The following is a 27,560-nucleotide window of genomic DNA, read 5'->3' as shown; positions in this document are numbered from 1 at the left end:
ACCATTGGCATTTAGATTCAAATATTTCCTAATTAAGACAAATAACAAGTGATGCAGTAATCACTACAAAGAAGACATGGGGAGAGTCTGGATCTTGCAGGATTAACACACTCCTGGGAGACAGGTATGATTATGGCCAAGGACAGCCTCTGAATAGCCCAAAGATCATTTGATTAAGCTGAACATGTAAGGTCCTAGTAACTCCGATTAGCCGCAGGAGCTGTAAGTTGACTACTTCACTGTGGAAACAGAAAAGCAATTACCTTTTGTTGCAGCAGTCCTTTTCCTAAATTCAGGCTTCAGAACAACTTCACCTATCAGAAGAACCTTTAAACTATTCTTGAACACAAATACTTTCATAGAACTGCCAGAATCTATCAAAGCTGGCAAACTTAGAAGACCAAGAAACCCGATCTGGAGTTTTGATCATTTCAATAGTTACCAATTTATTTTTATAAAAAAAAAAAAAAAAAAAGGTAGCAATGTAGAATACAGCAATATTCTCTGGTTCCACACGCGCAGGTTGTGAACATTCCAAGCAATGTGTACATTTTTGGAAAGAGACTAGACAAGAGAATTGACCAAAATGTTACTGAACACGGGAAGATTTTTAAAAAAGGTTAAAAATTAGGTATCAATAGTGTCTTCTTAATATTGCTTTCATTACTGAAGACTGAAAAAACACTTGACTTTACAGATAGGCTTTAAAAAGGGGAGGGAGAACAAAAAAAAAAAAAAAAAAAAAGGCTGCTACAACACTGCCATACAGTCAAATAAATCATACTTCAATATTTGCATACTTGATAGCAGCATTCTCCCACTGAACCATGTGAAACTACAGGAAGAAAACATCAAAGCAAAAAAAAATATGGCAGTTATCCATCAGTATTCAAAAACCTAGAATGAAGTCACTAAGTAGATGAACACTTATTGAGAATTAATCAGTATCTACATTCTTAGCTGTTTCCCATTCTGCTCCAATAGAAACGCGAAGTTGAGTGTCAGCTTTGCGCCATTTTATTTTTGGCCGATTTGAGTTTTTCCAGTTCATAGTTCACTGCATGCTTGGAATAGAGAGGGTCATTATAAATCCTTCTACACAACGAACTTTAAGTAGACAGCTGAAAATAAAATGTACTACTTGTAAACACACAAAAAAATACAAGCTTTTTTTGTTTCAAGTGAGCACTGGTTCCAGATAGATTATCTTCGGTATCTACCTCTTTCACCTCTGTCTCTGTCCCGGTCACAAATCCTCTCTCTCTCCCTTTCCCGATCACGACCTCTGTCACGTTCTCTGTCTCTTCTGTTATCTCTAGGACGGTCCCGTTCCCGCTCTCGGTCCCTCTCCCGAGGCCTGCTTCTCCGACCGCTGACAACTGCTTGTGTGCGGCGAAGAAAGTCGTCTACTCTCATGTCATAGTCGTGCTGTGATGAAAGGACAGCTTTGTTTATTTTCTTTCCCAGATTAAAATCCCCTCCTTTCCCTTATCTGTAAGACTGGTCGTAACTCTGGGGAAAGACCAGTATTTAAAAAAAAAAAAAAAAAAAAAAAAATTATGTCCAGCATCCATAAGCACAAATTTCTTCTTTCATCTTCAGGGCAGCACCATGTCTGTGCTTCCACTGTGCAGAAGCTGGGGTCAAATGCCAGATACCAGCAAGAGACCTGAAAGCTAAGCAGCCTTCAAAGCCAGCTAACAGAAATTATTTAACAATCTACCCTGTTTTTTGATGTGCCTGTAAAAAGTTAACAAAACACAAACTTTTCTGCTGATAATTTGTTTATGCATGAGTGCAAGCATGTCCTTATTCAAACTGGGCTTCATCATGAAAAGTTTCAGAACTAGACAGCTGGAAGTCATTTTAAGCACACACCTCAGTTTAAGAGTATGTTCTCAGAATTTTGCACTTCTACATCACCTGTGAGAGAGGCTTTTTGAAGATGCTGGAAGTCTGTAGTCAGTCTAAATAACTGATCTTTCCAATGAAAACTAATACACGTCTTAAAAACAGTTTATCAAAGTCAACAAATCTCAGGTTAGGTTACATCTGTACCCCCAAATTCCTACTCTGGCCTGCAGACTCTCCTCCCCCTCTGTCTCTGTGGGCACTTACTACTCGTTTGTCTCTGTATCTTGCTTCATGTGGTACAGGATGATGTCCTGAGTATGGAGGGTGAGCTTGAGGTGGAGGTGCATGGTGCTGATAGTAAGGGTGGTGTGGTGGCTGCTCCATACCTGGATATGGTGGCTACAAGAAAGTTACAGTAAGTTTGCTGAGTGTTTCAAAACAAAGAAATGCACACAAGGCTGACTGCTGGGAATTAAGAGCAGAGGTTACTTTCATTCAGATGGAAAACATGACATCTACATCTATTCAATCACAGCCTCCTAACTGAATGGCAGACTATTTTTCATTAGGTTGGCATGCTTTACTACTTCTTTACCATTGCTTTTTTAGAAGTTTGGCTAACACCCTCCACAAACCCCAAACACGCCTTCTTTCCGTATCTGCCTCAAAGTGATACTGTACATAAAACTTCTGCTACTTAAATATGGTGTTGTTGTTTTTTTTTTTTTTAATCCATGCATATGGAATGTGAATTTTGTCTGAACCAGCAAGTTCTTAACGAAATGAGTCTTTTTAGTGCCATTGCTTATGAATATATTCCTATTTTAAATGAACAAACTTACACTGCAATTATTTGACAAAAGGCTAGCAGATTTTTTTTTTTTAACAAGACATCTCTTGCCTGTTTCCATTTCTTCAATCAGCAAGGCCTTTCTTTCCTTTATTACTGAAGCATCTTTACTTGCATTGCTGTCACAAAGGAAGTAGGTGGAAATGCTGGATTGCAGCATGACTACTTGGACAGCATTCAGAATGGGGAAGAGGGGAGAAAAAAACCTGGGAGCTTCTGGAGGCTTAGCTGTGTTTGAAAAACCATTTTCCTCCCCATCTGACCACTTCGTTCACTTCCATCAATTACAACAAACCAGAGTTGTGCTTCAGCTGAGAAAACTCTACATATGGAACTGCCTTTTGCTCATTTGCAGCATACACAAGAGCCAAAAGACTCATTACAGTTAACCAAAATCAGGACCTTCAGGGCCAGAATTACTAAATATAACCAAATTAACTAGTTGTAATGACTGTTCTTCCTGATATGATGGCAAAACCACAGCTGTACAAGTGAACTATCAGTTAATTGCCACGTATGTAGCCATAGATACGTGCACTCATACATATGCTCATCTGACTGGAAAAAAAAGTGCATTTCAGTGGAGGCTGCAATACAGCAAGACTTATTTTGATTACGGTGTGCAGTACATTCTGCTACTTTCCTGCATGCTTCACTGCCATAGCCAAAAGCAAGCCACTGCACAACAATAGAGCATGCCAGCCTGTTCCATGAGCCTCTGCAGCAAGTCCACCTCTTTGACGCCTTTGCTGTTTGAGAGAAAGCCAATTACCATGAATACTTAGCGGAGTACAAAATTTCATCACACCCTCTTGTGTAGGTTAAAGGAGGGTTCTGCTATTTCCTCAGAGCTTTCAGTTCCTTGTAGGTTCAAACCAAGCCAGATTCCTGCTGCTGTACTGCTTAGTAGAATGCTGGACTACTGCTGAGAGCTAAGTAAATTACAAAATACATTATATAAATAATTTTTTCCCCTAAAAATTTTACATACTTACAGCAAAGATACATTTTACGAAAAGGGAAGAGTTGAGCACGCATTGATATGCTAGGCTCCTCTAGCATGGAACAAAAAAGCGCCATATTCTACAGAGAAAAATTGAATTCAACAAGACACAAACCATTCCTTGCCATGGTGGTGGTGGTCCCATGTTGTGGAATTCCCTCACGTAATCGTTGTAGGACTAAAATGAAAGACAGTAATATTAACATTTGTGATGAGTGTTCTTTGGAAGCGCAGAAAGCTGAATATAAAAAGTTCCCCAAAAGTCTGCATGCACCAACTTACCCCATTTAAAAATACATCTCGTCGAACTCCTGAAAATCGTCTGTTGGGAATAAAAATTTGTAGAACTAAATCCAATTTATCCATACAGACAAGTTACCAGGGCATAAAATGAATAATATGAACACACCTTACCTGTCTACTTCAGGATATCTGGGATCCTTTATATACCCTGTTCGAACATCAAGCAGTATTAATTCAATTTACCATCTCAAGTTAACAGTCTTAAAAAATATACTCATTACAAACTGTCCTTTCATTTTGTGCCAGCTATGAAGTTGTGTCTACCTGCCATTACCCTCGCTTTCAAAATAACTCTCAAAAACTTACTTCTTGTAGACAGTACAGAAAAACAGTATAATGTAGTGGCAAAAAAATGATACAGATATACCCACAGGAACTTGCACACAGTACAAACAAACATGCAAGGGGCTATCTGTGCAAATAAAGACTTGAATTTGAGTCAAACGAATTGGGAACGCCCACAAATTTGAAGGGTACTGTCCCTTGGCAGTGAGCATATGGCTGTTACTACTTACTAGCTGTGTATTGAGTAGAATGTGTTCATCTGGGCAACTCTTAAGGCTGATTGCCTAATAGGTTTTGGACACACTGTTACACAGAAAATTAAAAACAATCTAAAAAACATCCAGAAAAGCCCCACAGGGCAAAGAATTCTTACAGCTTTAGTAAATCCCAGGAAGTAAACTTTAAAGAGCTCAGTAAAATGGTGCAAAACACAAAGCATCCTTATGCTAATAAAATAATGCTTCAATATTTTACGAAATTGTGTTCTGTACTCTAAACAATGGTCTTGGAAACCCAGGGAGCAGCAACAACACTCTTTTTGCATTGAAGAACACAGTCTTTGCAGTCAAGCTGGACAGATAAAGGCAGGTTCTTAAGAAAGATTTAGAAATCTACTACTGAAATAACGGAATACATATTTCTAATAGCAGTGAAGCAAGATTTGGTAGATTAAAAGTGACAATTTCTTAATAATTGCTTTCTGAAGAAAAAACACAAACCTGCAATATTACCAGTATTGTTGCTGCATTACCGCTGCAAACATTTCTTTCTGGAGAACAAAATTCCTTTCTCAAACTCATCATTAGACCCTCTTATAAAATGCAGTGAAACTTCCCCCTCCCTTTCTCATGTCAAGCTTGTGAAATAATTCTCTCTTGAAAACATAACCAAATGTCTACCGTCATCTCTAAACAACAGGCTGCTAGTCATGTAATCTCAGCTGACTTTCCCAGTTGGAAATTTGTGATAAACATTTTAATTTGATGATTAGCACATTGACAAGTAGGTCAAACCAATTCTTGTGCCCATATTAACAAAGCACTTGAGAGGATCATTCACAACAATGTACACAATTCTAAGGCTCTTAAAAGGGCTCAGCCTGGATTAACTCAGTGCTCTTCTCTCAAACCAGTGAAACAGTGTCACTGACTTCTACGAGAGGTGGGGTAAACCAGCAGGCAGCACTTGGGACAAGTCCCATTTTTATATCCCAGTCATACCAGTATTTTACTTTTGAATTAATGAGGATACACTAAAAGAGAAAACATTTGTGAATTGGTGCACACAAATCTTCATAGTAAGATATTAACCTGGTCTTTGGTGAAACTCAGGGGGATAGTCAATCCTTGGTTTCTTTCTGCTGTTATGAATATCATAATCTTCTGGTCGACGCCTACACAAATTAGATATCAAAGATTAAACAAGGTTGCTTGGAGCATTCGTCACAGCAGAATACCTCACAGGAATAGCTTGAGCTGCCCAGGTTCTCAATTAAATCATTCTGAATTTCATCTGCTTCAAAATGTTCTACAGCTTTAAATTTGAACTCAAATAATCAAGAGTAACAGTCCGATTAAATACCCTCCACTGTTACTTTCTGGCTACAGGAGCTTTGGTAGTTAAGGAAGGAACTCTACCCAACTGTACCTTCACACCAAACAAAGTGTAACAAATTTGTCTAAAACAATCTCAGACTGAAGCTTTAACATTACACTTTCCACATTACATTTTGAAACAACCTATTGGATAACAAAAGAATTTACAGAACTAAATACAGTGAAAATAGATGGCAAAATATATCATCACAGTCAGAAGGCATGGACATTGCTGTATTTGACAGCTATGGGCTGAAGAATTCTATAAAAGGTCTATTTCCATAACATTTATAAATAAAACTGCACATGCTTTGTGAAATTGCTTCCTTCACTGTAGCTTTTCTAACTGAGTAGGCCAATGATATTATTTCTAACAACTTCTGTTCTATGCAATTTACCAGCAATGCATCGGTGCCTTTTACAGAAAATTTAAGAACGCTTAAGCTTCCTAATAATTAAAATAATTGGGGCTCCTTTCTATAAAACAGCTCTTTGATGGAAGAGATGTTATTTTTAAGAACTTCGCTCTCTGGGAGGAAGTTTGATTATAAAACAGTTACATTCCAGTTGCTGTTATGTTTAATAAATAACCGAAAACTGGCTGCTAATTTTGCTCCACCAAGGTACATAAACATTAATGGGAGACTCCAGTGCTAACATAACAGTGTTTCTAAACACAAAGCAGCTACAAATCCATTCCTTTCCCCCCCAGCAATATAATTCCTTATGACAAGACAAGAAATCAACACTTTCTTATATCGCTTAATTACTGTGCAACTTGCTCGCTGAGTAACAAGCTCATTTATAGTAATTTCTCCTCCCCCTTCCCGACTTCAGTCTTTAAAGCCCACCATACCCAGTTACTAAGCTTTTTAAAATGAAAGCAGATTCTTTACTATGAGCAAAAAGCCCAAAAACCAAAGCAGTTGCATCTACAGCAAAATCAGATCAAGGAAAATAAAAGCTGGTGTAAAGAATAAACATACCGCTTTCTTGTAGTTTTGAGAGTGCATTTACGACCGGTATAAAATATGATAGAAACAGTTCATATAGTAGTCCAACTACTGACTTTAAGCTGTAAGCCACATACATAAATGGAGGCCCTGGCAGGCTTGAGAAGGTGTGGTGGTGTTATATGTATAGTTTGCAGTCCATTGCAAAACCTTCACTTGTATATACTTTATTGCACTGGAAACCTCTTAGCTTAACTTCAAAAGCCATCTTGGTGTTCAGTCCTTTAAAGCCAAAAAAATGGGGGCGCTGCCAGGTTTCCTCCTACCTACTCGTTACAGTGTCCTTTTTTTAAGCTCAAGGAAATGGGGACTCTTGTTGGGTATCTGTACCTACCACAGGATGTTTCCACAAAGAGGAAACTTAATCAAAGGTTTCAGCCCAAACCATACATCAGTCTGTATGCAAAATGGCTACACGGGGAAAAGGTGTTTGGCAGGAGGGCTAATATCAGTTCTTTGCAAAGACTTCTCCAATTCTGTAACAAGTTATACCCCCTTTTTTTCTGGAAAATGATGTTAAGTTCATATAGCAGTGATCAATAACCATGTCGATCCTCTAAAAATACTTTAAGTCCACAGGTACTGCCAGCATCTGGAAAGGTTGTATATACAGACACAGCAACAGCCATTCTTTTTGGTTTGTTGCCGGGTCTCCAAGGGCCACTTGATCCCTTTTGGAAAGAACCTACTGTTTTCAGAAGCTCAGCAAGATGTGTGAATTCAGTGGTTACATGTTAGAGAATATTTGGCAATGGGGTTAACACATCACGGTGACACAATTTGAAACAGTCCCAATAATGCTCCTCTTGAATATCAAAATAACTTAAATATTTTATCCTCAAAATGAGGCGGCATCTTCTGCAAAATTCTAAGTGATCCTTATAAAAGTCCCATATTTGATAAGGCTTATCCAGAGACACACCTGAAAGAAAAGGCTTTTACAAGATATTAACACATTTTTGGCATATAAATATTTCCTTCTCTCCATCTAGCCTGCTTATAATCAAGCCAAGCTTACCTACATCTAGCATTACACGTTGCATTATCTCAGTAAATGATCTAGTCTAAACTAGACAGCACTTTAAGAGCTTTTTTCTGCAAAAGCAAAGATCCCCATTTTCCTCTTGAAAAATGACAGACCAGGGAACCATGTGAAATCCTCAATGAAGCCACAAACTTGTCCATGCAGCTTGATTTGAGGATTTTCTCTCTTCTTTATCGCAGGGAAAGCTTTGACGAATCACATTCCTCCATCACGTTATTCTGATACATGTGCCTATTATCAGTCCAAAGAACGTTTCTAACCTTCCCACGTCCCGAACAGGGTCTCGACGGGATGGCCGTCCTCTTGATCGGGGTTGTGAGTGCATTCTTCTCTTGTGCCTCATTTTATGAATGACTTGATACAAGTCAATACTTTCATCAGGAGGGAAGAGAAGACAAAGTTGGGTTCCACATTCCGGCTCAATTTCCTAGAATTAGTTAGAAGTTCAGTAGTGGTTTATAAACTGAAGAAATGAAACTCTCCCCAAATACATTGACAACATACATTAAAAAAAAAAATTAAAAAAGACACTTCGAAGAGATTTCAGTATCACTAGAGACAGAGCAAAATTCACTTACATTACCTTTCACTCTTTAGGCACTACTTAGAATTTTCATAAAATAGTCCAACACTTGGGGCAACCATATCTTCCCATGAGACATACAGGCCACATCACTGTTTTGCTACAAAATCAGAGGACTGTTTTTCATCACAAAGAAAATGATCACCTATTACAGAGAGAAAAGTGACACACGTAGGAAAAAAATCCATCCCAGCTTCACATATAAAGCCATGGCCTGACAAAGTTGACTATTACCACTCAAAAGTGAGTTCTTCAGTGTATGATAGACAGGTCCATGAAAATACCAGCTCAATGTTTGACAGCAGTCAAAACAAGCAAATCGTGTGGTCAGGATTATTAGGAAAGGAACACAGAATGAGAAAGTCATTATACCACACTGAAAGTCCATGTTCCACCCACACCTTAAATGCTGGGTGCAGTTCTGACCCCTGCATCTCAAAAAACAGCGGGGCAGTAGAAATGGAAAAGCTTCAAAACAGGGCACCAAAGATAATTGAATAAGTGCAACAATTCCTACATGCAATGACTGAGCAGGTCAGGTCTCTCCAGCCTAGAATAAAAGAGGATTATGTGAGGTATGGGGGACAAGATGGATACAATGGGAACATCCGACACCATGAGCTGTTTGGAGGAGAGAGGGACAGCAATCAGCTTGTTGACTCCCCCTTCCAGTACAAGAACCAAGGGCCATCAAATGAAGCTAGCAGGAGCCAGGTGCAAAATAATCCAAAAAAAGTGCTTCTTCAACCTGGTGACTAGCAGGCCTGTGGAACGCCTTCCCAAAGAATGTCACAAATGCAAACACGTCGGTGTACACATCCTCAGAATAGAGATCCATTCAGAGTTACACAAAATGTAAATGGATAAACAACAACCACTTCAGGAAATAACCCGAGTTGAAAAGCAGGGAGAGCAAGCATCAGGCAATGCTTGCCCAGTACCTGACAGCACCGCAATTTTATGAAAAAAGATGAAACCCACATCTAGATTGCAACTCTACAGTGAAGTGGACAAAACATTAAAAAATTTATTTCCTTGACCATATAACAGAAACCAAGTTAACTGAAATACTTTTTTTTTTTTTTTTTTTTTTTAAGTTCACGATGAGTTAAAAACAAGACCGAAAATATTCTTTTACTTCTGCCACCCAACAAACTGAACATGTCTGTGGGCAAAATAACACACAGAGCCTACATTTTCCATACAGTATGGGGATTATGCAACTCCCATCTTGCCTTAAGAAAGCAGAACCTGTTATTTTAGTCAAGGCTGGGTTACTTGATGACAGCAACATACCTGCACTCTGGTATGCCTGACCAGACAAAGAGCCACCCCACTTAAAATTTACTTAGCATATACTTTATAATGGTAGAGTCTATGCCCTAAGCAATACAGTATATATAAAAAATGCAACACAGAACACAGCTGGAAACACCAGAACTTGCTCTTAAAAACTGATGCTATATAGGTTTGCACACCATACAATGCAAGGCACGTTACATTTCAAATCCAAAATATCACATAGTTTTGAAGCATCAAACACTGCTTATCCACAAAGATGACAACAGAATTGGCACAGTATTGTTTACTATTTCCTTCTTCCGCAATAACATTAGAAATAAGCCAAGTGCCTTTGTCACAGTACTCTACTGCAAGTAACAACTGATCTAAAAAGATTCCACATCTTCTGTACATACAAAGCTGAAAGCAAGCACTAGATGTGGGTCATAGAAAAAAAAAATAATTAACAAACCTGTCCATCGCGTCCAATCTTTACTGGCTTATGTTCGTTCCAAGGATTGGTCAGGTGAGCAGACTTAGTGAACGGCAATTCACGCCTAAATATGCAAGTGGCATCATTTATAGTTTTGCCTCCATTTTTCTTTAAAAAAATTTAAAAATGCATACAGCAGGACATTACATACAAAATAATCCTGTTACCCTTTGCACTGTCAGGTCTCTGAATGAACGTATTAGTACATAATAAGTATTAGTAACCGAAGATTTCCACTTTGACTTATTCCAGTATTAACTAGTATAGTCCATACCATTACAGCTTATCCTATTAAAGAATTGGTTTTTTGTCTCTGTACAATATCAAGATCGTGCTTGCTTATTATCTCACCATCTGAATATGCTGACCAGTCTCTATGTGAGGTGGTAGCTCATGGTACCTACTGAAGTAAATGCCTGAGCACCTGACCTAACTACGAAGCTAAAACCACTTTGAGCTTGAGGTGGGAGTCAGTAACTTCCAGAGGACCTTTCCAACCTAGATTTTTCACTAATTCAAAGTCTTGCCTTCCCTGTATTTAGTCTTTCTGGCAGCCCGAAGTGCTTGTACAACCATGCAATGTATGTCACAGGACTGAAACAGCTCTTTTTCCTAAGAGAGGTTTAAAATCTTTTCTGTAAGACATACTCAGTTAAATCAATGAACGTACTGCTCACAACCTATACGTTATGCAAAATATCTGTACTATTTCTTACATTATTTTAAAGCAGCAGCATCTTCTTTGTTCAGTCAGATGAAGACAGATCTGTCCTCACAGGATTTATTTTTCCTTTTTATCCACAGCTGTCTATGCAAGTGAGCAGCTGTTTTTATTCAAAGACTTCAGAATACAGTTTTCTGGTTTCAGTGCAATAGATCAGTGAAGGAACACAATCAAGTGTTAAAAATCTCTAAATTAATTAATTGTCTACATAATAAAAAACCCCCATATTTTCTACAGTGCATGTCAGGTACAGTAACACCTGACCCAAGCTCAGTAACATGGAGGCATGGATTTGGGGAGATTGGAGGACAGATCTCTGGTTGAATTGAATTTTCAAAAGGATTCTGTCAGCACTCGAGTGAGTAATACACATAAATGGTATTGTAATGCCTTGTTACTAAACAGCAATATAAATGAACAATTACTTGCCTGCAAATCCAGTCAATTTTAAAGACACCTCCCAACATTTTTGCATTCATTCCTGCAGGCAGCACCCAGTGTATAGGTGATCCTCCATGATGGGACTCTGAAGACAGTCTTGCAAATCCTAAAGGATTTCACATGAATTATAACAAAGACACAACAGAAAAGCTACTGCACATAAAACTTTCACTTACCTTGGTAATAGCTCACTTTCCCTTACCTTGGAATTTGCCACTCTCTCTTACAGAAAATATCAAAATAACACTCCTCGCTGATCTAAATGCAGCATTAAGCTTCTTTTCATTCACTGGAAGTGTCGACCATACTCCCTAAAACAGAACAACCCCCACCCCCCCCACCAAAATGTAAGAGTTCATCTCAAGTGATTTAGCCAACAGAAGTATATAGTACAGATGAGGAAAACAAGACCAAACTAGTGTTCTGGGACAGAAGATAATGGAAAGAGAAAGGTATTGCTAAATTCAGTTCCTTCAGAAAATATTTTTAGCCTGCCCCATGAGAAAACTTTTAAAACACTGGCTTTTCAATCCCTTTTTGAACACTGCAGATGCATTTAGACCATCTATAAGGTTTCATTTGTAATTATAATGATGGACAGATATATAAAAACCTTTGCCTTCAGTATTTTTAATGTATGTTTTAAGTGACTTTGGGAGTTCATTTATTATATAATACACACAAATTATGAAAAACCAGCAGCAGATATACTGAAAGGTGGGCAGGCAGACTTCAGTAACCTTCTCAGTATGACAGATTTGTTGAGGACAGGTTGCAGACTTTAAAACTCTTTCAGTGAAAGGCCAGAAACATCAAGGACACCAGACCAACATTTTAAATTAGCGAGATAACTTAAAACCGTTTGTTCAGCCACCCACATCCCCACCTACTAAATCCTACCTTTTCCCTTTCACCAGTCATTGTGTAGCCATGCACAATAAAACCTAATTTGTTTTAAGGTACCAACTGAGCTGAGCTACAGAATACCAGTTTGCTGTATTACTTTTCAGCAACATCAGCTCTCCAATCCATTCTCTGGGAAAACTCAGAGAAGCTTATGCTGGTTTAATATGTTCAGACTTCAGCCTCAGAGTATGATCTGGGAACTACTAAAGAAAATGTTCCTCCCCTTCCTTTTTTATTGAAGATATGTTCTCATGTCCTACTCTGTGCTCAGATTAGTGCTTGCCTGACTCAGACAATTCATTAGAGTCACCAGAGAACTATCTGAGTTTTTTTACTAGCTTTCAATCAGATGTATATTGCTTCAGGCTGCTTGTGAAGCCCTGTTGTGAACTGGTACTTGTTACATTGGCACCACAAAAGCCAGTTTCATGAAAATGCAGTGGCAAAGCACTGATGCCTATACACTGAGAGACAAAGCATCCACTCCAAGAACTTTAGGAACAAGTATACTGCTGCAGCCCCAAGTGTGGATGAGGCACAGAAAGGATATACTCCTCTAAAGACCTAAAGCAATCACCAGTTAGAATGGTGTTCGCTGCACAGATCACACCCAAAGCTGGGGGCAGGGGAGCCAAACCTATCCAGGATTTTTAAGATTCATGTAATTGTTTTAATGCTATTCTATTTTAGAAAATCTTCATTAACAGAATAACCTACTCCATGTATATTGTGCAACAGCAAAACAGTTATTCTCTGTACAAGCTGTTCCAAATAACACATGCAAATACAAAACCACCAGAGTGGCCTAGTGCCATTCCTCAGTAGCTGAAGTCCAGTGCATTGGAATCCCTCCCAAAGAACTCCCTTACACCAGCACTACCAGGCATACATTTCTGCAATAAGGCTTCAGATCCCTGAATCAAATGAAAAAAAAATTACTTTTATAGCATTAGATGAAAGCCAAAACAACCTTCTGAACCTCCTCACAATACAGCGATATGAACAAAGGTGCTAATGAAAGGGAGAAAATACCGTCACAGCATTCCCAGTAGAGGTTGGCTTAGGACATTATCAAACAGACCTTGAGGCTCCTTTTTAACCCTACTCTTATCAAGACAAATGCCTGATGGTCTAGAAACTTTTCTAGGTTACAGTGGAAGCAGAATAGCTACACTTGAAGAATCAAGGAACAGCAGCTTTCATCACTGCCTATACGAAGATCTGAGTGATGGAGAAAAGAATGCATCTATTTATATGCTTTACTATAGTAAGGTGGGTGTGTTTGAAAACAGAAAAAGTGATCAGTTTGGAGAAAATTCAACATACCTTTGCTTTAGCAAGTGATACGTTTTCATGGTTATTACTCTTGATGAGAAAGAATCTTGCATCTTGGAGAATGTATTTAAGTTTACTTGTTTGGTCTGAAAAAACAAAGTGTCAAATAAGCTGAACTGTAAATGTTTACAGTTGTCAAAAATGTTGCTTTGAGTGTAGATAGTTGTTTGTTTCCTTCAAAATACACTGTATCCCACCCAGTTCCTACCTATGTATTATCACAGTCAACCACCCAACTTGAAACTTGAAGTCTAAGCTGTAGAGCACAAAATGCCAGGGGAAACCAAATCAAAACTAAAACTCAGATATTCAGGTAGAGAAAAAATAAAATAAAATCAGCATGATTCAGTGATGTTCCGATATACAGGACTTATTTCCTTGCTTAAGAATCTTTGGATAAATACTGGGTAACATTTGTATCAGCACGAGTCATTCAACAGAGAATGCTGAAATGTTCCTCTTTTCAGATGTAAGCACTTTATTCTTTTGCTTTGCTGCCTCTGCAAGGAGCCAAGTGACTGAACTTTTTGCGTATCGCTCTGAACATATGCAAAAGTAGCTCAAGATTCATTTGTTACGCTCAGAACAATTATGCGCTCAAACTGATTTATATCGGAACATTACTAATTACAGGTAATTTAATGAACAGAGACAATGGCTTGCTATGGGGCATGCATTAAAAATTCAAATTTAAATGATACCTTTTTGGACAGCACGAACGGAAGATGATAATTTCTCATGCTTCTTTTCTGAACCTGTGTTTAGCCAAAGTACATTTGTTCAGATTGAGCCTTAATAGAGATAATATACAATTTCTACAGCCTTGTCACATACAATTTTCATTCATGACAAATTATGCTTTCTGGCGCGCACCCACACACACAAAAAATACTACTCAATGTGCACGAGTGTTTTGTTTTGGTTTTTTTGTTTTGGTTTGGTTTTGGGTTGTTTGGTTTGGGTTTGGTTTTTTTTTTAAATAGTATTTGAACAATTTCCTACTCAGAAAACTAGTCACTGAATCATCATCTTCCAAGTTTAAAAAAAAAGTGAAAATTCCACTTAAGCAACAGAATAGCATTAAAGTAATAAGAAAGCCTACATCCCCCCAAAGGTATCCACACACAACATGCCAGAAGTCAATACCAAATTATACAAAGCTACGTACCCCATAAATCTCTACAGCCAGTTACATTTATTTTAGATTACACATTAAGATTTGATGCAAGTCAGGATGACAAGCAATAAAAGGAAATAATACCTGCATACGATTCTGATGCAGAACTTCCACTTCTGTCAAAAACAATTGGAGAGATACCTCTAGCTCGCTTCCTCTCCTTCTTTTTTTCATCTAAAAAAACCCCATAACAAATAAAAGCAGTATTTTAAACATCAAGTGGCAGGCAAAATTGAGGTAAAAAGTGCTGAGACAGGAAAATAACATCTGTAATAGTGAAGTTAGCATTTGGCCTGCATGTGAAAATTGCGGTTGCTGCCCCAAAACTATCATGCGCAAAAGAAGTAAATGTTAATTACTCAAGCTTTTCATTCATAAAAGGAAGCCAAATGCCACAAAATTAGTAATTCTGTGCAAAGTTTAGAGACACAATTTATCTCCTAGGTGTTTTAGTAAGGGTGGTTTAGCTCTTTTCTTCAGCCAAATTTGCAACACAGCACAAATGGTGTTGCAATACTGATATAGGCTCATTTGCTCAGAGCTCAACAAAATGGCAAGAGGTATGAAAACAAAACACTGTGGCACACAGGCAATTATTTCCACTCTTAGAAGTGTTATGCTATACTATGGAGCTTTTTAGAACAGTTATTACAGCTTCACTTGTCTTTAGGTTACACCTTTCTGTTCTCTAATTCCAAACAGCAGAGCTGAACCAAAAAAGGCATTATGTTAAGCAGGATGACCACCTATGGAGCCTTCAGACAAGGAAGATGCACAAGAAGAATCTTAACAGGATTGCAAGCCGCTTTCTTAAAAACAAAACAAAACAAAAAACAACAAACCAACAAACAGCCAAACCCAGAAGTATTTACGTCATTAACACTTCACATCTGTAAGTCAGGACCAGTTATAATACACAACTGCGAAGCACCTGTTTCTAGTTTCTGCTTAAAACATTTCTCTCTTCCTAAGTTAGCCCTAATAGCTAATCATTTCAACTTAGTTTTAGATTTCCTATGCTGAAGGCAGCCACTATTTAAGATTCAACTATCCTTTCCTGGGGAGATGGTGCTTTTACTACACTGGTCTACTTGTTCACTCATCTAGATGAATACAGAACAGCTCAACACCAACTTAAAATGAATTATATGGGAAACTAAGCCATTAGATACTTAAGAAAAGACTAATTCTAACATTTCAAAGCATTGAACAGCAAGGCCAAAGCAATCAAGAACAGTATGAATCCTCAGCATGGTAAGCCTGATGTTCACAAGTTTTGGTGTCAGGAAATATCACTTTTCAGTAAATTTTTTCCTTGCCTATGGTATTTCATAATTAACATTATTGACTTGTGCTACTAAGGCTTACTTTTGACATAGTCAGGGAGTGGTTATTCTTAAAAGCAGCTAAACTTTCAATGGCAAGGTATTTCAGATTAGCATGCTAGATGTTACCTACCTGATGCATCTGAACCAGACCCAGATCTGACTGACCCATCTGTGAAAGAGGCGGATTCAGAATCAGAATCACTGGCTTCACTTCGTGTGTCATAATCATTTCCTTCCTTCTGATCTCTCTCATCTTGTTCATACTCTTCTTCATCCTCCTCCCCATCTTCTTCCACCTCTTCATCCTCCTCTCCTTCATCATCTTCCTCTTCTTCCATTCCTTCCTCCTCATTCTCTGTATTCCCTTGTTCAGAGGAACCACTACTGCCAGTCTCATGATCTGAACAATATTCCTCAGAGTTCACCTCTTCTTTAGAAGAATGGCTGGATCTGCTTGGTCTTCTATCCACATCATGCCTGATTCTCTGATGTTTAAAGAAAAAGTGAATCAGCAGTCATATAACATTGTCAGGATGCACACACAGTCCTAAGAATGTGCCTTATAAAAGTCTCATATAATTGCTTTATTTATAAGGCAGCAAGAATATTTAATACCTCTGAGCCATCTGGTGTAGAAGACTTTGCCCTTCTGTCAATATCCCTCTTCCTCATGCAAGTTTTCTCTGGTTGTCCTTTATAAGGTTCCCTGGAACTGCTGGACATGCGTGTCTTTCGATCACCATCTGGGCGCTTGTTTCTATCCGACCTCTGATACTCCTCATTCTTGTATTCTGATACTGGTTTTCCTTTTGTACTCACTATTCTCTTGTTATTGCTAACTGATGAACTAGGAGGCTTTGGCATCATCTGCCTCGATGAATGCACAGAAGGTTTTTGTCTTTTGCTTTCAGCGTTTTCCATCCTGTCAGTTTTTCTTTTTGATCCTTAAATAGAAAGAGATACCAAGTTCAACGTTACTTTGTGTATCAAACCAAAAACTGTGCAGAGGTTTCTACTTTAGGTAATTCCCCTGTTGCAGTCATAGGTAGCATATTCCAGTTGTAGGCTTTGCAACAACACTCAGAACTGCTTGTTAGGAACAGCTCATGTTCTGAAACATATATTTTACTTCTAAAGATCAATAATTTGGGCCTTGATAGGTGTTTTCATAATTTTATATATGGGAATGCTGAATTAAATGCTTACAGGATTGGCCTAAAGCCAAATCAAGAACTGAGCTGGGACCAGACTTTGGGACCCCCTTGCTCCATTTGCATTGCACTTTATGGAACAAAAAAAGACGGTCATTTTCTAACAGCAAATGAATTCACAACAAGCCAGACACAGCAACTGCTTTTGAGATAAAAGGAAACCTAGTTAACCGTTTGCTTGAAAGTTCAGATGAAAAAGCAGGTGTCCATGAAATAAAGACTTTCAGAACTCTTTCACTCTTTGAATCAGGCTGTAAGAACCACTGTTTCAAAGACTTTAACCCTAATAAGAAAGACGGTTTTTACCATTTATGTTCCGCAGGACATCCACTACCAAAGTCACCTACCCTTTTTCTCACTTTTATCTTGCTCGCTGTCAGGGTTATACAACTCATCATCTTGGTCAGGAGCATCAGTCAAAATGTCATCCAGAACATTCAGTTCACCATCTGAAAACAAACAAACAAAAAGTTAAAAACAACTGTAAAGAGTCCACATATGTAAACTACAGTAGAACTAGTATTTACAAACCCAAACATTTCCTTTAGGGTTACTTATTTCTACAGTTTCAGCTGGAAGGATCAAGCAAAGCCAGTAAAAGAATTAAAATACACCACAGAATACATTTAGGCCTCTGAATAACGTCCAAATTGGCTGACCTACAAATGAAAGCTTAACAAAAGAGCCTGTACAAAATTTGAGAAAAAGGAGACTGGGAGATAGTCTGAGTGTCATAAGCAAAGAGGAGTGATGTCTCTCCTCAGAATCCTGAAGAACTTGCACCTTAAATCATCTTCCCTCCTGCTGTGCTATTTCTGTTGTCATTGCTGTGTTAGGAGGGCGAGTTTTGTGGTTCACCTACAAGTAGAAAAATCGCAACAGGGCAAGTTAACAACAAGAACATAAGCTAGGTCACCCTAGTGAAGAAGGGGAAAGTAGTACTTATTTGCTGCATAATTAATTCTGAGCTGCTCGGGGCGGGGGGGGGGGGAAGTTACAACTAATTCACCTTAATCAAAAGGGCAAAAGTTTAAGAAAATTCATGCTAGAAGGAGTAAATGACCACCCTTGGTCACACAGCTTTTAGAATGTGTCACTGTTTCTGACTCTGTTTCACTTTGCCTGAAACCAAAGGGGATATATAGCGATTCTGATAGAAGGATTCACCAGCTTTAAGACTGCAGATCTGTATTCCAAGCACTTTAAAAAGTAAGAGTGAACTAAGCCTAAGCACACAAAGTGAAAAATAACAGAAAAGGTATTAATTTTGGAACCTCATATTTCTTCTCCTAAACTCCAGAATTCTTAGCTCTTTCCACTTTAATATTACTATGATTGATTCTATTTTCTGTGTTCAGGAAAAGGAAAGCAGAGCAAACTCCAAGGATTCAGCTAGTTGACAGTGTATGTAGAAGACACATTGTACAACATTATAAAGTAGCAGGTAAGGACTCCTGTACTGGATGAAATTGGGGTAAGGCAGCAAACAAAGTCCTCCAGAGTTTGGCAACTTGTCTATCTCTAAATCTTGAGCTGTGCCACAAGAGAAGTTTTACATCTTGGTATTAAAAAAAGACACAATCCACACCAGAAAAAAAGTTAGTATTGTAATTGGATTTCTACCATACACTACTGAATCTGAAGTCAGCATGTGTGCTAGCTTTTCTGCTGGCATTTCTCCATGTTTCCTGTGGTAGAGGAATGCAGAAGTGGTCCCTGAACTGCACAATTGTTGTAGCTGATGCAAACAAAGCAGTGCAGAGAGAGGTGGATCAAGCCTTTCCCTGGCAGTTTACAGTTAGAGGGCATTTAAATATAACATGGAGCTGCACTGTAATTCTCTTGGGAACAGCCCTTCATGTTTGTAGATACCTATACATCCACAGCAAATATTCTTGCTGATACTGATGAGATACATAACAGTCAGATTCATGGCTGTGCAACTGCTAAACCTGGGCTGCAATTTCCTGGCTTACACTCTGCTTCCCCACAGAAGACTAGGCAAGTTCAGAGCACAAGATATTTTTACTGGAGACTAATAAAAAAGAGGTGCACTAGGATTAGAATACTAAACATATCACCCATCTCAGATCACACATATTGAACCGTAGCTGTTTCCCTTTTGGTGAGGCAACAACATACTTGAGTAAACTACATTGAACTTAGCAACTGCAGCAGCATTCAGAGGTGCTAAGACTCACATATTAGCTGGTTCAGAAATAAATGATAAGGAAAATTTAATGGAATAAGCAAGTCTGACACATACTTTCTGATAATTCCCTTCTGGGTTAGGTGGGCCTGGTTTACAGCTGGAACATTAAACAACTACGTAAAAGACAGGAGCAGGATGACTTCCCCCCCGCCCCGCTTCTGCAGATACATCTACCTGATTTACTTAAAAATAAATTTCTCGATTTATCTAGCAGCCTGGTGATGCAAAAAGGGCAACCTAAACACAGAGATCCCATCTCTCACTTGCATCGGGTATACTGCTCAACTGACTTCCACAGGATGATTCCACTCACTGAACTGTCACTGTTGGTGTTCAACTTGATGAGCTAAATTATCTCAGACAGATCAAGATAAGCATCAGGAAAAGCACAAAAAAAGAAACAGAAAAACCATGGAGGACAGATTTCTTACAGTTCATCACTGCTGAAGGGGGAAGGTCCAAATGAGTCCTTTTCGTTACAGACACTCCCAACTGGGCTCTCCTGCAACTCATCTTTTGTTGACTCTGGGGTGTGTTGGATCCTTCCATGAACAAATTTAACTCACCTGAAACAGCAGGAAAGTAACCTGGGGAGGCCATTTTTCCTCTGCTGGCCATGAGCGTTAGATCTATTCAAGGAAGGGTCCAAGTAAAAATCTGATTTGGCAAACAGAGGAGATAAGACCAGGTGATTTCAAACTAAAAGGATATCCGAGATTTATTTCCACTTTTTAAAGCAGTGAAACAGCATTTCTCTTCCAAAAGGAGAATAAAAATAACGTTGCATTTACAGTAGAAATAAGTTAAGTTACAAACAAAAGTGCATTAACAGCTGCTATTCAGTCAGAATCATCCCTTTCATAGGACAGAAAATTAAACCAAAATTAAAATACGACACATAAAAACATTTCTTGTCTGCTACTCATGACTTGACCACTGTCAGTGATTAAAAAAACCCCAAACGCGCCCCCCAGAATAAAAAAATTCAAGCCCATCTGGATAAATGATTATATGAGTAGAAATTTATAGATGACAACAGTAAACATTTCAATTTCACTGCTCATCGATGGTGGCAGCTCACATCTGTTTTAACACAACCTGATCATATCCTACCCCACCAGTCTTACAATAATACTGTTAAGAATCAAGCACCAGAAATAATTTTACTTCTCAGTTCTAACAAAATCTAGCGGGAATTTTCCATGTGATCTAATTTCACAATAAATAGTAGAGACAGCAAACTTTCACCACTCTGACAAAAACATTTTATGGACATCTATCCTGCAAAAAACTTTACATGAAATATATACCATAGAAATCCAAAACAACGTAAACCAAACTAAAACACCACAGCGATCCTTTACCTCTTTTGTAACACTGCTATAATCTGCGCTAACCACCAAACAGCAATCTTCTACATCTAAACTTTGTTTTTACTTCTTAACTGGATTATTTTGTGATGACTGACTCATATAACCTCATAGACAACATGCGGATCACTTCAGCTTTTGCGTACAGTGACAAGCAGTTATAAGAGTTGTGAATATACGTTACCCTGGAAACGTTCAATTCCTTTAATTCAAACTTATTTACCCACAGGGCCTAGAAAGCATAACTGACTGCAAAAAGCCGAGCGAAAATCACCAAGATAATATTCCAACTCAGCTGCTGCTTGCTAAAGTAACTAGGTCCCTCGGCACAAAATCCTACAAAAAAATACGGCTAGGGATCAAAGCAGAAATAAACAAAAGCAGGTATTTTCTGCGAGAAAATAACCAGTAGTAGCCCACTACCAATAATGTTAAACTTACGGCCCACGAACTTATTCCTATTCCCGCTGCTCAAGTCACCTTGCCCTGAGCCCACTACCGCCGCGGTACCACATTACGGCACGATGGCCCGATCACCTCCAGCACCCCAGCGCACAACAGGGACCGCTTCCCCACAGGCCATGTCTAAAGACTACGAAAATCGCCCTCGAAGAGGGCCTCCCGGTCCCGCCGCCCCTCCGCTCCCCTCACGGATGTCTCCCAGAGTGAAGGCCCAGCACCAGTAACCAAGCAGGCCCCGGGGAGGGGGGGTGGCTGGGGAGGGCGCGCCCCCCCCCGCCCGAGCCACCCCCCTTCCCCGGGGCCTAGCCATCACCCCTACCCCTAGCACCGGATACCTTTTTCCTCCCGGCTATCAGCCGCCATCCCGCCGCCGCCGCCGCGACGCGTCGAGCACCTAAGATGGAGGCTCCCTCTTCCTGCACGTAACGATTCCCTCTTCCCAGAATGCACCGCTTTGTTTACGCTCCGCGCGTCACAGGGCGCCGCGAGCGGAGGGAGGGGGGACAGACGATGGGCGGCGCATGCGCGATGGAAGGCGGGGCGGGGCGGGGCGGGGTGACGGCGCGCGGGTGAAGTGGTCTCGCTTTGAGGAGGAGGAGGAGGAGGTGGAGGTGGCGGCGGCCTCGGCCTCGGCCTCGGCCTCGGCCTCGGCCTCCGCCTCCATTTTTGTCTGTTGGCGGTGTAGGTGGTTGGTGTCTGGTGTTACTGCGCGGCGGGCTCGTTTTAGACCGCGGCCCTGAGAGCTGCAGGGAAGGAAGGAGGTTTCTGCCTTCTCAAAGCGAGGGAAGCTGAGGGGAAGGCCGCATCTCTCGGTGTTCCTGCGCTGTTGTGACAGCTCTGTGAGGTGTTGGAGCTTTGCCTTGGGTCTTGAGTGGGGTAAAGTAACCATGGTCTTTGCCAGTGTTAGGTATTGCTGTTCCCCAGGTTTCCTTTGGCTGTTTTGGTTTTTTTTTCTCAAGCAAAATGGTTTTGTTTTTTTTTCTTCTTCCTGGTGATGTTCAGCTTGTTTTATAATGTATCTGTTCAAATATGGAACAAGTGTGCTTTATCAATCCAAATTATACTTAAAGAAATTTGGGCTTAGGGCATGCTGCTTTCCTGCCATAACCTAGATGAAAACTTAATCACCTCATCATAGTTACCCTTTCAGGCAGCTTGTGAAGAGGCCTGGACACTTGAGTGGCCTTAAGTAGTTTATTAGGGCTGTGTGTAACTTGCAATTATCAAGTTAAGAGCTTGTTTTGTCCACTGTGGTATTTTAAATACTGTTAGCTGGCATGCTACTGTTACAAAAGCTCTACCTGCTTTTTTTTTTTTTTGCTTTTTAACTGGTATAGATACGTAGCAAGGTGATTAATGCTGTAGACTAAATGATGATTTTTGTTTTAAGGCTGCAGATAATGGCTAGAGTAGCCTGATGGGTGCAGTCAGTCAACTCAATGCCTCGAATTCCTCCCTCCAGAACAATGCCGTACCAGGATGCTTCACTCATGATATATAGTGTGTGTGCCTGCGCTCACAGAGTGGGCAGGTTAGTAAAAATGTCTGGTCAGCACAGTAGTTGCTGGTTAGCTTGAGGAAGCACTTTTCTTTTCCAGTGATGAAGGCTGGACTGCAAAAGGCACTTTATAACTCAGGTTGGTATTGTGCATCTCGCTTTGAAACTGTGAAAGCAAAGCCTGAAAAGAGATAAAAGCATCCCCTGAAGAACTGAAATATTTCTGCAGAGAGATGATAGAAGTTGGAATTATGTGAAGAGGTGAAAATTACAAGGTGATTGTGAAGCTTATAGAAAGAAATAAAGATACCTGTTCTTCAACTTTGTATTGGCTTCTTGATCTGATTGAAGGTTATTATTGCTGTAGTGCTACAACATTTGCTCATCCTATGAGTCTTTATCCATTCTCTGGAGTTTTATTTTTTTTAAATATGCAGGACTTGACACTAGTAGTTTTACTGGCACTTAACCTCTTGATTCTGTAGTCAAAGACTGAAGCAATTCTTGTGTGTCTTGCATTCCTATCACATCAATTGGGTAAGCTGTTTGTGGAGTGACCTTTCAGCAACGGGCATGCACACAAGAAGTTTATTTAGCATTCGTTAGTTATAAGCAATGCCTGCATTCTCTAATTTTACTGGAAATTACCCTGTGGTGTTACTTTACTGGGTGTTTTGTTACTGATCAAAAAAAAAAAATTGTCTATCTGCGTGTAATCCACTAGATGGTGTCATTAACATGAGTTAAATGGAAGGGCACTTAAACGGAGCTGCAGTTTATGTTGGTTTCTGTACTTCTCTTTGAATCTGCAGGTGCACCAAGACAGCTTTGGAGAAGGCTGTGCTTTAAAGCCAAGTGTGGTCTTTTTGGTGGGTTTCATGCCTTTCGTGTGGCACAAATTGGTAGCGTGAGTCTAGCACCTTTGCTCTAGTATGGTTGGGTTTTTTTGAGGCGGGGGGAAGCCTGCAAGTGAGGATAGCTGCTGATGCTGTTCTTAAGGGTGTAGTGGGTCTAGATAGACTAAACCATCTCCAGAGGTCCCTTCCAACCTCAAGTATTCTGTTACTGATGGCCTCTTGTTCAAGAATTACAGGGTGAGAGAGACTCCTTAGTGCAGCAAAGCAGCTGGTAGCTGTGGCTTCCCACATAGATTACAGTATAGCAAATTCCAATGGAAAGGAGGGGAGGGGCAGAGGGTGCTAACCTTTGTAGTGATTTCCTTTTATTTCTTGCTGTGGCAGAGATTTGATAGATACACTTTTATTTTAGGAGACACATAATTGCTTTGCCCAAACCTGTTTTAAAAGGAATGTTGAAGAATTCCCTTGGTGTCTGCAGAATGCCTTTCAGGACCAGGTTACAACAGCTGCTTGAAAGTTCTGCCCTTAAAATGGTCTTTAACATCTTGGTGTTAGCCCATTTGTCCATGGGTTTTGTGCAAGTGACTGCTGATAGGCATTCTCTGAAGACTGCATATTAGAGATGGGCCACTGTTGGGGAGTGACTAGGGTGACTGAGAATAATTGTATCTTGCGTTAGAGACAAGATTTGGCCCTGCATTTATGTCCAGGCCTTCTGCTGTCTGTCAAGAGACTGAGTGGGGATGGTTGCCGACTGCTCAAGAGGTATACTTTTGAAAACTATTTCTTTGTAGGCCTGTTGCAGCCTGTATAACTTGGAACTGTGGAGAACCAAGATGAGGTGGGGATCTCGCTCTTGTAAAATAGGTTAGCTTATCTAAGTGACATTAAAATGCAAAATCCACTGATTCAGAATTTGTTTTCTATGTTGGAGGATGTTGTGGTTTAACCCCAGTCGGTAACTAAGCACCATGCAGCTGCTCACTCACTCCCCCATCATCCAGTGGAATGGGGGAGAGAATTGGGGGAAAAAAAAAAAAGTAAAACTCGTGGATTGAGATAAGAACAGTTTAATAGAAGGGAAAGGAAGAAAATAATAATGACAATAATAACAATACTAAAATGACAATAATAATAAAAGGATTGGAATATGCAAAACAAGTGATACACAGTGCAATTGCTCACCACTTGCTGACCAATGTCCAGTTAGTTCCTGAGCAGTGATTTCCCCCCCAGGCCAACTCTCCCCAATTTATATACTGGGCATGACGTCACATGGTATGGAATACCCCGTTGGCCAGTTTGGTTCAGCTGTCCTGGCTGTGTCCTGTGCCAACTTCTTGTGCCTCTCCAGCCTTCTCAGTGGCTGGGCATGAGAACCTGAAGAATCCTTGACTTGTTGCCAAGTAGTGTTTAGACTAACTGAAAACATCAGTGCGTTATCAACATTCTTCTCATACTGAAACCAAAACATAGCACTGTACCAGCTACTAGGAAGAAAATTAACTCTGTCCCAGCTGAAACCAGGACAGAGGATAAGACTCGTTACTGCTTCTGGTCTTCTCAAAAGGCAGGCTTTCATGATGCAAGTCAGCAGGGAGCCATTCATGTAGCAGCATCCTGGTATGTAAGTCGCTACTGATACACCTATGCATTCGGCTGGTGTTACCATGTGCGTGATTCCCATAAAGTCAAATACCTTTCAGAATGTATGCACAATAACCCTTATCACCTGCTTACAGTCCTGCAACAGTAAGGTGTAAGTTATAACAAAGATTTCCTCTATCTTGCTGTAATCTGCTTATGCCTAAAAGCCTTTCTAAACTTTCTAAAGCTACCCTGTGATGCCTGAAAGTATTTTGGCTATGTCAGCCCATGGAAGATGTTTACAGTTTAAAAAAATAATTGTGATTTTTGAAGAAAGCTACAGAGAGTGCTGGCAAACACTTGTTGGTGTAGATAGCCATCAAGTGTTATTTGTATTTGATTTACTTTCTGATTTGCCCTTTAAGCTGCAGGAGGTGCTAGTGCAGCAGTATAACTTCTGCATGCCTTTTGTTCCTGCGCCTAGCGTGCTTCCTGTTTACAAGGTAATTACTGTATTCTGGACTGAGTGTGTGTCAAGGCCAGGTACTTCAGGCTGCTGAGTTTATTGGCTCATGGAGTTACTGCTGTATAAACAGGAAACTCCCTATAGGTATTACTCAAAAATATACTTTTAATTAGTAAGTTAATAAGATGGAGGAGGGAGAAAAAAAGGGGGGGAAACTTAAGTTCTTGGAAGCCAACAAGTTTTTCCACTGTCTCCCAGAAGATACGGGTTTGGCTGCATTTTCCCATCGTTGTTCCTGTTTGGGTTCCCTGCCTGTTTTCTTTCCCTCAGGCTTCTTCCTCCCCCTTCTCCCCTTAGGTAATGTGATTCTCATGCTGATAGCATTAAGGGTGGTATCTATTTGTTTGCACTGGGTTTCAAGGAGGGCGAGGTTTTTCTGAATAAATAAATAAAACCTGAGAAGTGCTTTTGGAAGTGTGAGACAGACTGACCCTGGAGAGCTGAATAGTCACTTCAGTGACAAGTGAGTTAGGACAAAGCTGAGTTTGCTGGGTGGTCCCATTGATTCTGGTTTTGCGGAGAGACCTGAAGAATCTGCATTTGACAATCATTGCTGCAATGTTCCCTTGTTTGAGCACTTCCACTTTACAGAGCAGACTGTTTTTCCATCACTTGCCTTTTAAAATCCCCTAAGGTAGGGGTAGGTGATACAGCTGAGGCAGTCAGGGTATTGCTGCTGCAGGATGTGGTGACCCTCTCTTCTATCTGTCCTGTCCCTTGCTTTCCGCTGTGCTGCCCCCAGTTCTCATGGTCATCTCTGACCTGATTTAAATTGCTAATCTGAAAGAAAACCGTTTCATTTTTCTTTGCTGGATAACTTTCCAGAACGTGAGTTGAAATGGCTTTTGAAGAGGCAGGATGAACACAGGAAAGCCGACTGACCCCTCTTGGTAGCAGTGAGTAGTGTTTAGAAGCACTCCGGCTGCAGCTCGGTACAGCTTTGTGGGGTTTCTAGGTCAGTCCCCGACTGAGTCAGGAGGTGGCAGCATCTTGCGTTTGATGTGTGTTTTGATCCCAGGCCAAGGTGAACTATTTTATTTTCTTTGCTCCAGGAAAGTGGTCTGCAGTGGTTATGGCTAGAGGCAAGGAAATACAGGGTCCACTCTAGATCACTGGCATGAAAGCGCTGCTTGGCCTAGCTAGACCTTGTCTGGAGATGGCAGGATTTGTTCTGGGTGATATTTTAAGTGGTAGATTTTTGCTCCTTGTGCTGTATCTGTTTTCCTGGTAAACAAGAGAGGGTGCAAGGTTGAAGTTAAGGTCATCCCTGAGATGTATTTCTCAGATCTGTTTTTGACATTTGCATTTGCTTGGCCTGAGTTCAGCCGGGCATTTACAGAACTATGAGAGCTCCTGCCTGAGCCTTATGGAAGCCACGAGGTCCTAACCAGATACTTGAAGTTGAGCGTGGCCTTATGCTCCTTGCTGAATCGTGTTACAGTTAGCTCTTTATTGCCCATGAGCCCCATACTAGGAGCTCAGCTTACATGCAATGCTGCACTGGAGGGTTGAGGAATGTACTTGGTATTCTCTACTCACTCCCCTCTATCTGCTGTGATTTATAGTTGCTGAAAAGTACAGCTCTCTTCTTAGTTGTCATCTCACTGGAAGTGTATGA

At 40.1% G+C, this 27,560-nt stretch overlaps 1 protein-coding gene and 1 long non-coding RNA gene across 7 annotated transcripts; one reads left to right on the top strand and one right to left on the bottom strand.

Moving 5' to 3' along the window:
* Positions 1–445: 445 nt before the first annotated feature.
* On the bottom strand, positions 446–21,951 carry YTHDC1 (YTH N6-methyladenosine RNA binding protein C1). Of its 5 annotated transcripts, XM_069782358.1 has the most exons (18): positions 21,807–21,949; positions 20,071–20,205; positions 17,775–17,876; positions 16,832–17,160; positions 16,347–16,701; positions 14,973–15,062; positions 14,413–14,466; positions 13,703–13,797; positions 11,673–11,781; positions 11,459–11,576; positions 10,285–10,369; positions 8,209–8,375; positions 5,606–5,688; positions 4,122–4,158; positions 3,990–4,029; positions 3,823–3,885; positions 2,119–2,253; positions 446–1,428 (listed from the first exon to the last, which is right to left on the bottom strand). In XM_069782358.1, exons 1-18 carry the CDS (start codon positions 21,832–21,834, stop codon positions 1,204–1,206), a joined length of 2,250 nt encoding a protein of 749 aa, XP_069638459.1. In that variant the 5' UTR covers positions 21,835–21,949; the 3' UTR covers positions 446–1,203. The 5 variants fall into 5 exon arrangements, with proteins under 5 accessions (XP_069638459.1, XP_069638477.1, XP_069638467.1 ...); XM_069782376.1 differs by lacking the exon at positions 20,071–20,205 and having other exon boundaries at positions 21,807–21,951; XM_069782366.1 differs by lacking the exon at positions 14,413–14,466.
* A 163-nt stretch (positions 21,952–22,114) lies between these two features.
* LOC138685113 (uncharacterized) lies at positions 22,115–23,290 on the top strand. Of its 2 annotated transcripts, none has more exons than XR_011324356.1 (3): positions 22,115–22,315; positions 22,862–23,002; positions 23,109–23,290. It is a non-coding gene; the product is annotated as an uncharacterized lncRNA (long non-coding RNA). The 2 variants fall into 2 exon arrangements; XR_011324359.1 differs by having other exon boundaries at positions 22,121–22,347.
* The last annotated feature ends 4,270 nt before the right edge of the window (positions 23,291–27,560 follow it).

The sequence above is a fragment of the Haliaeetus albicilla genome, chromosome 1 (genome assembly GCF_947461875.1).
Source record: "Haliaeetus albicilla chromosome 1, bHalAlb1.1, whole genome shotgun sequence".
Lineage (NCBI taxonomy): Eukaryota > Metazoa > Chordata > Aves > Accipitriformes > Accipitridae > Haliaeetus > Haliaeetus albicilla.
This window is presented reverse-complemented; position numbering and strand designations above follow the sequence as displayed.

Bases quoted from the DNA above. Each gene is read 5' to 3' on its own strand.
- YTHDC1 (XM_069782358.1), bottom strand. From the start codon at position 21,834: ATGGCGGCTGATAGCCGGGAGGAAAAAG. The intron at 10,370-11,458 runs GCAAGTAATTGT...TTGCATATTTAG, and splicing joins AAAATTGACTGGATTTGCAG to GCGTGAATTGCCGTTCACTA. The intron at 8,376-10,284 runs GTTTGTTAATTA...AACTAATTCTAG, and splicing joins AGATTGGACGCGATGGACAG to GAAATTGAGCCGGAATGTGG.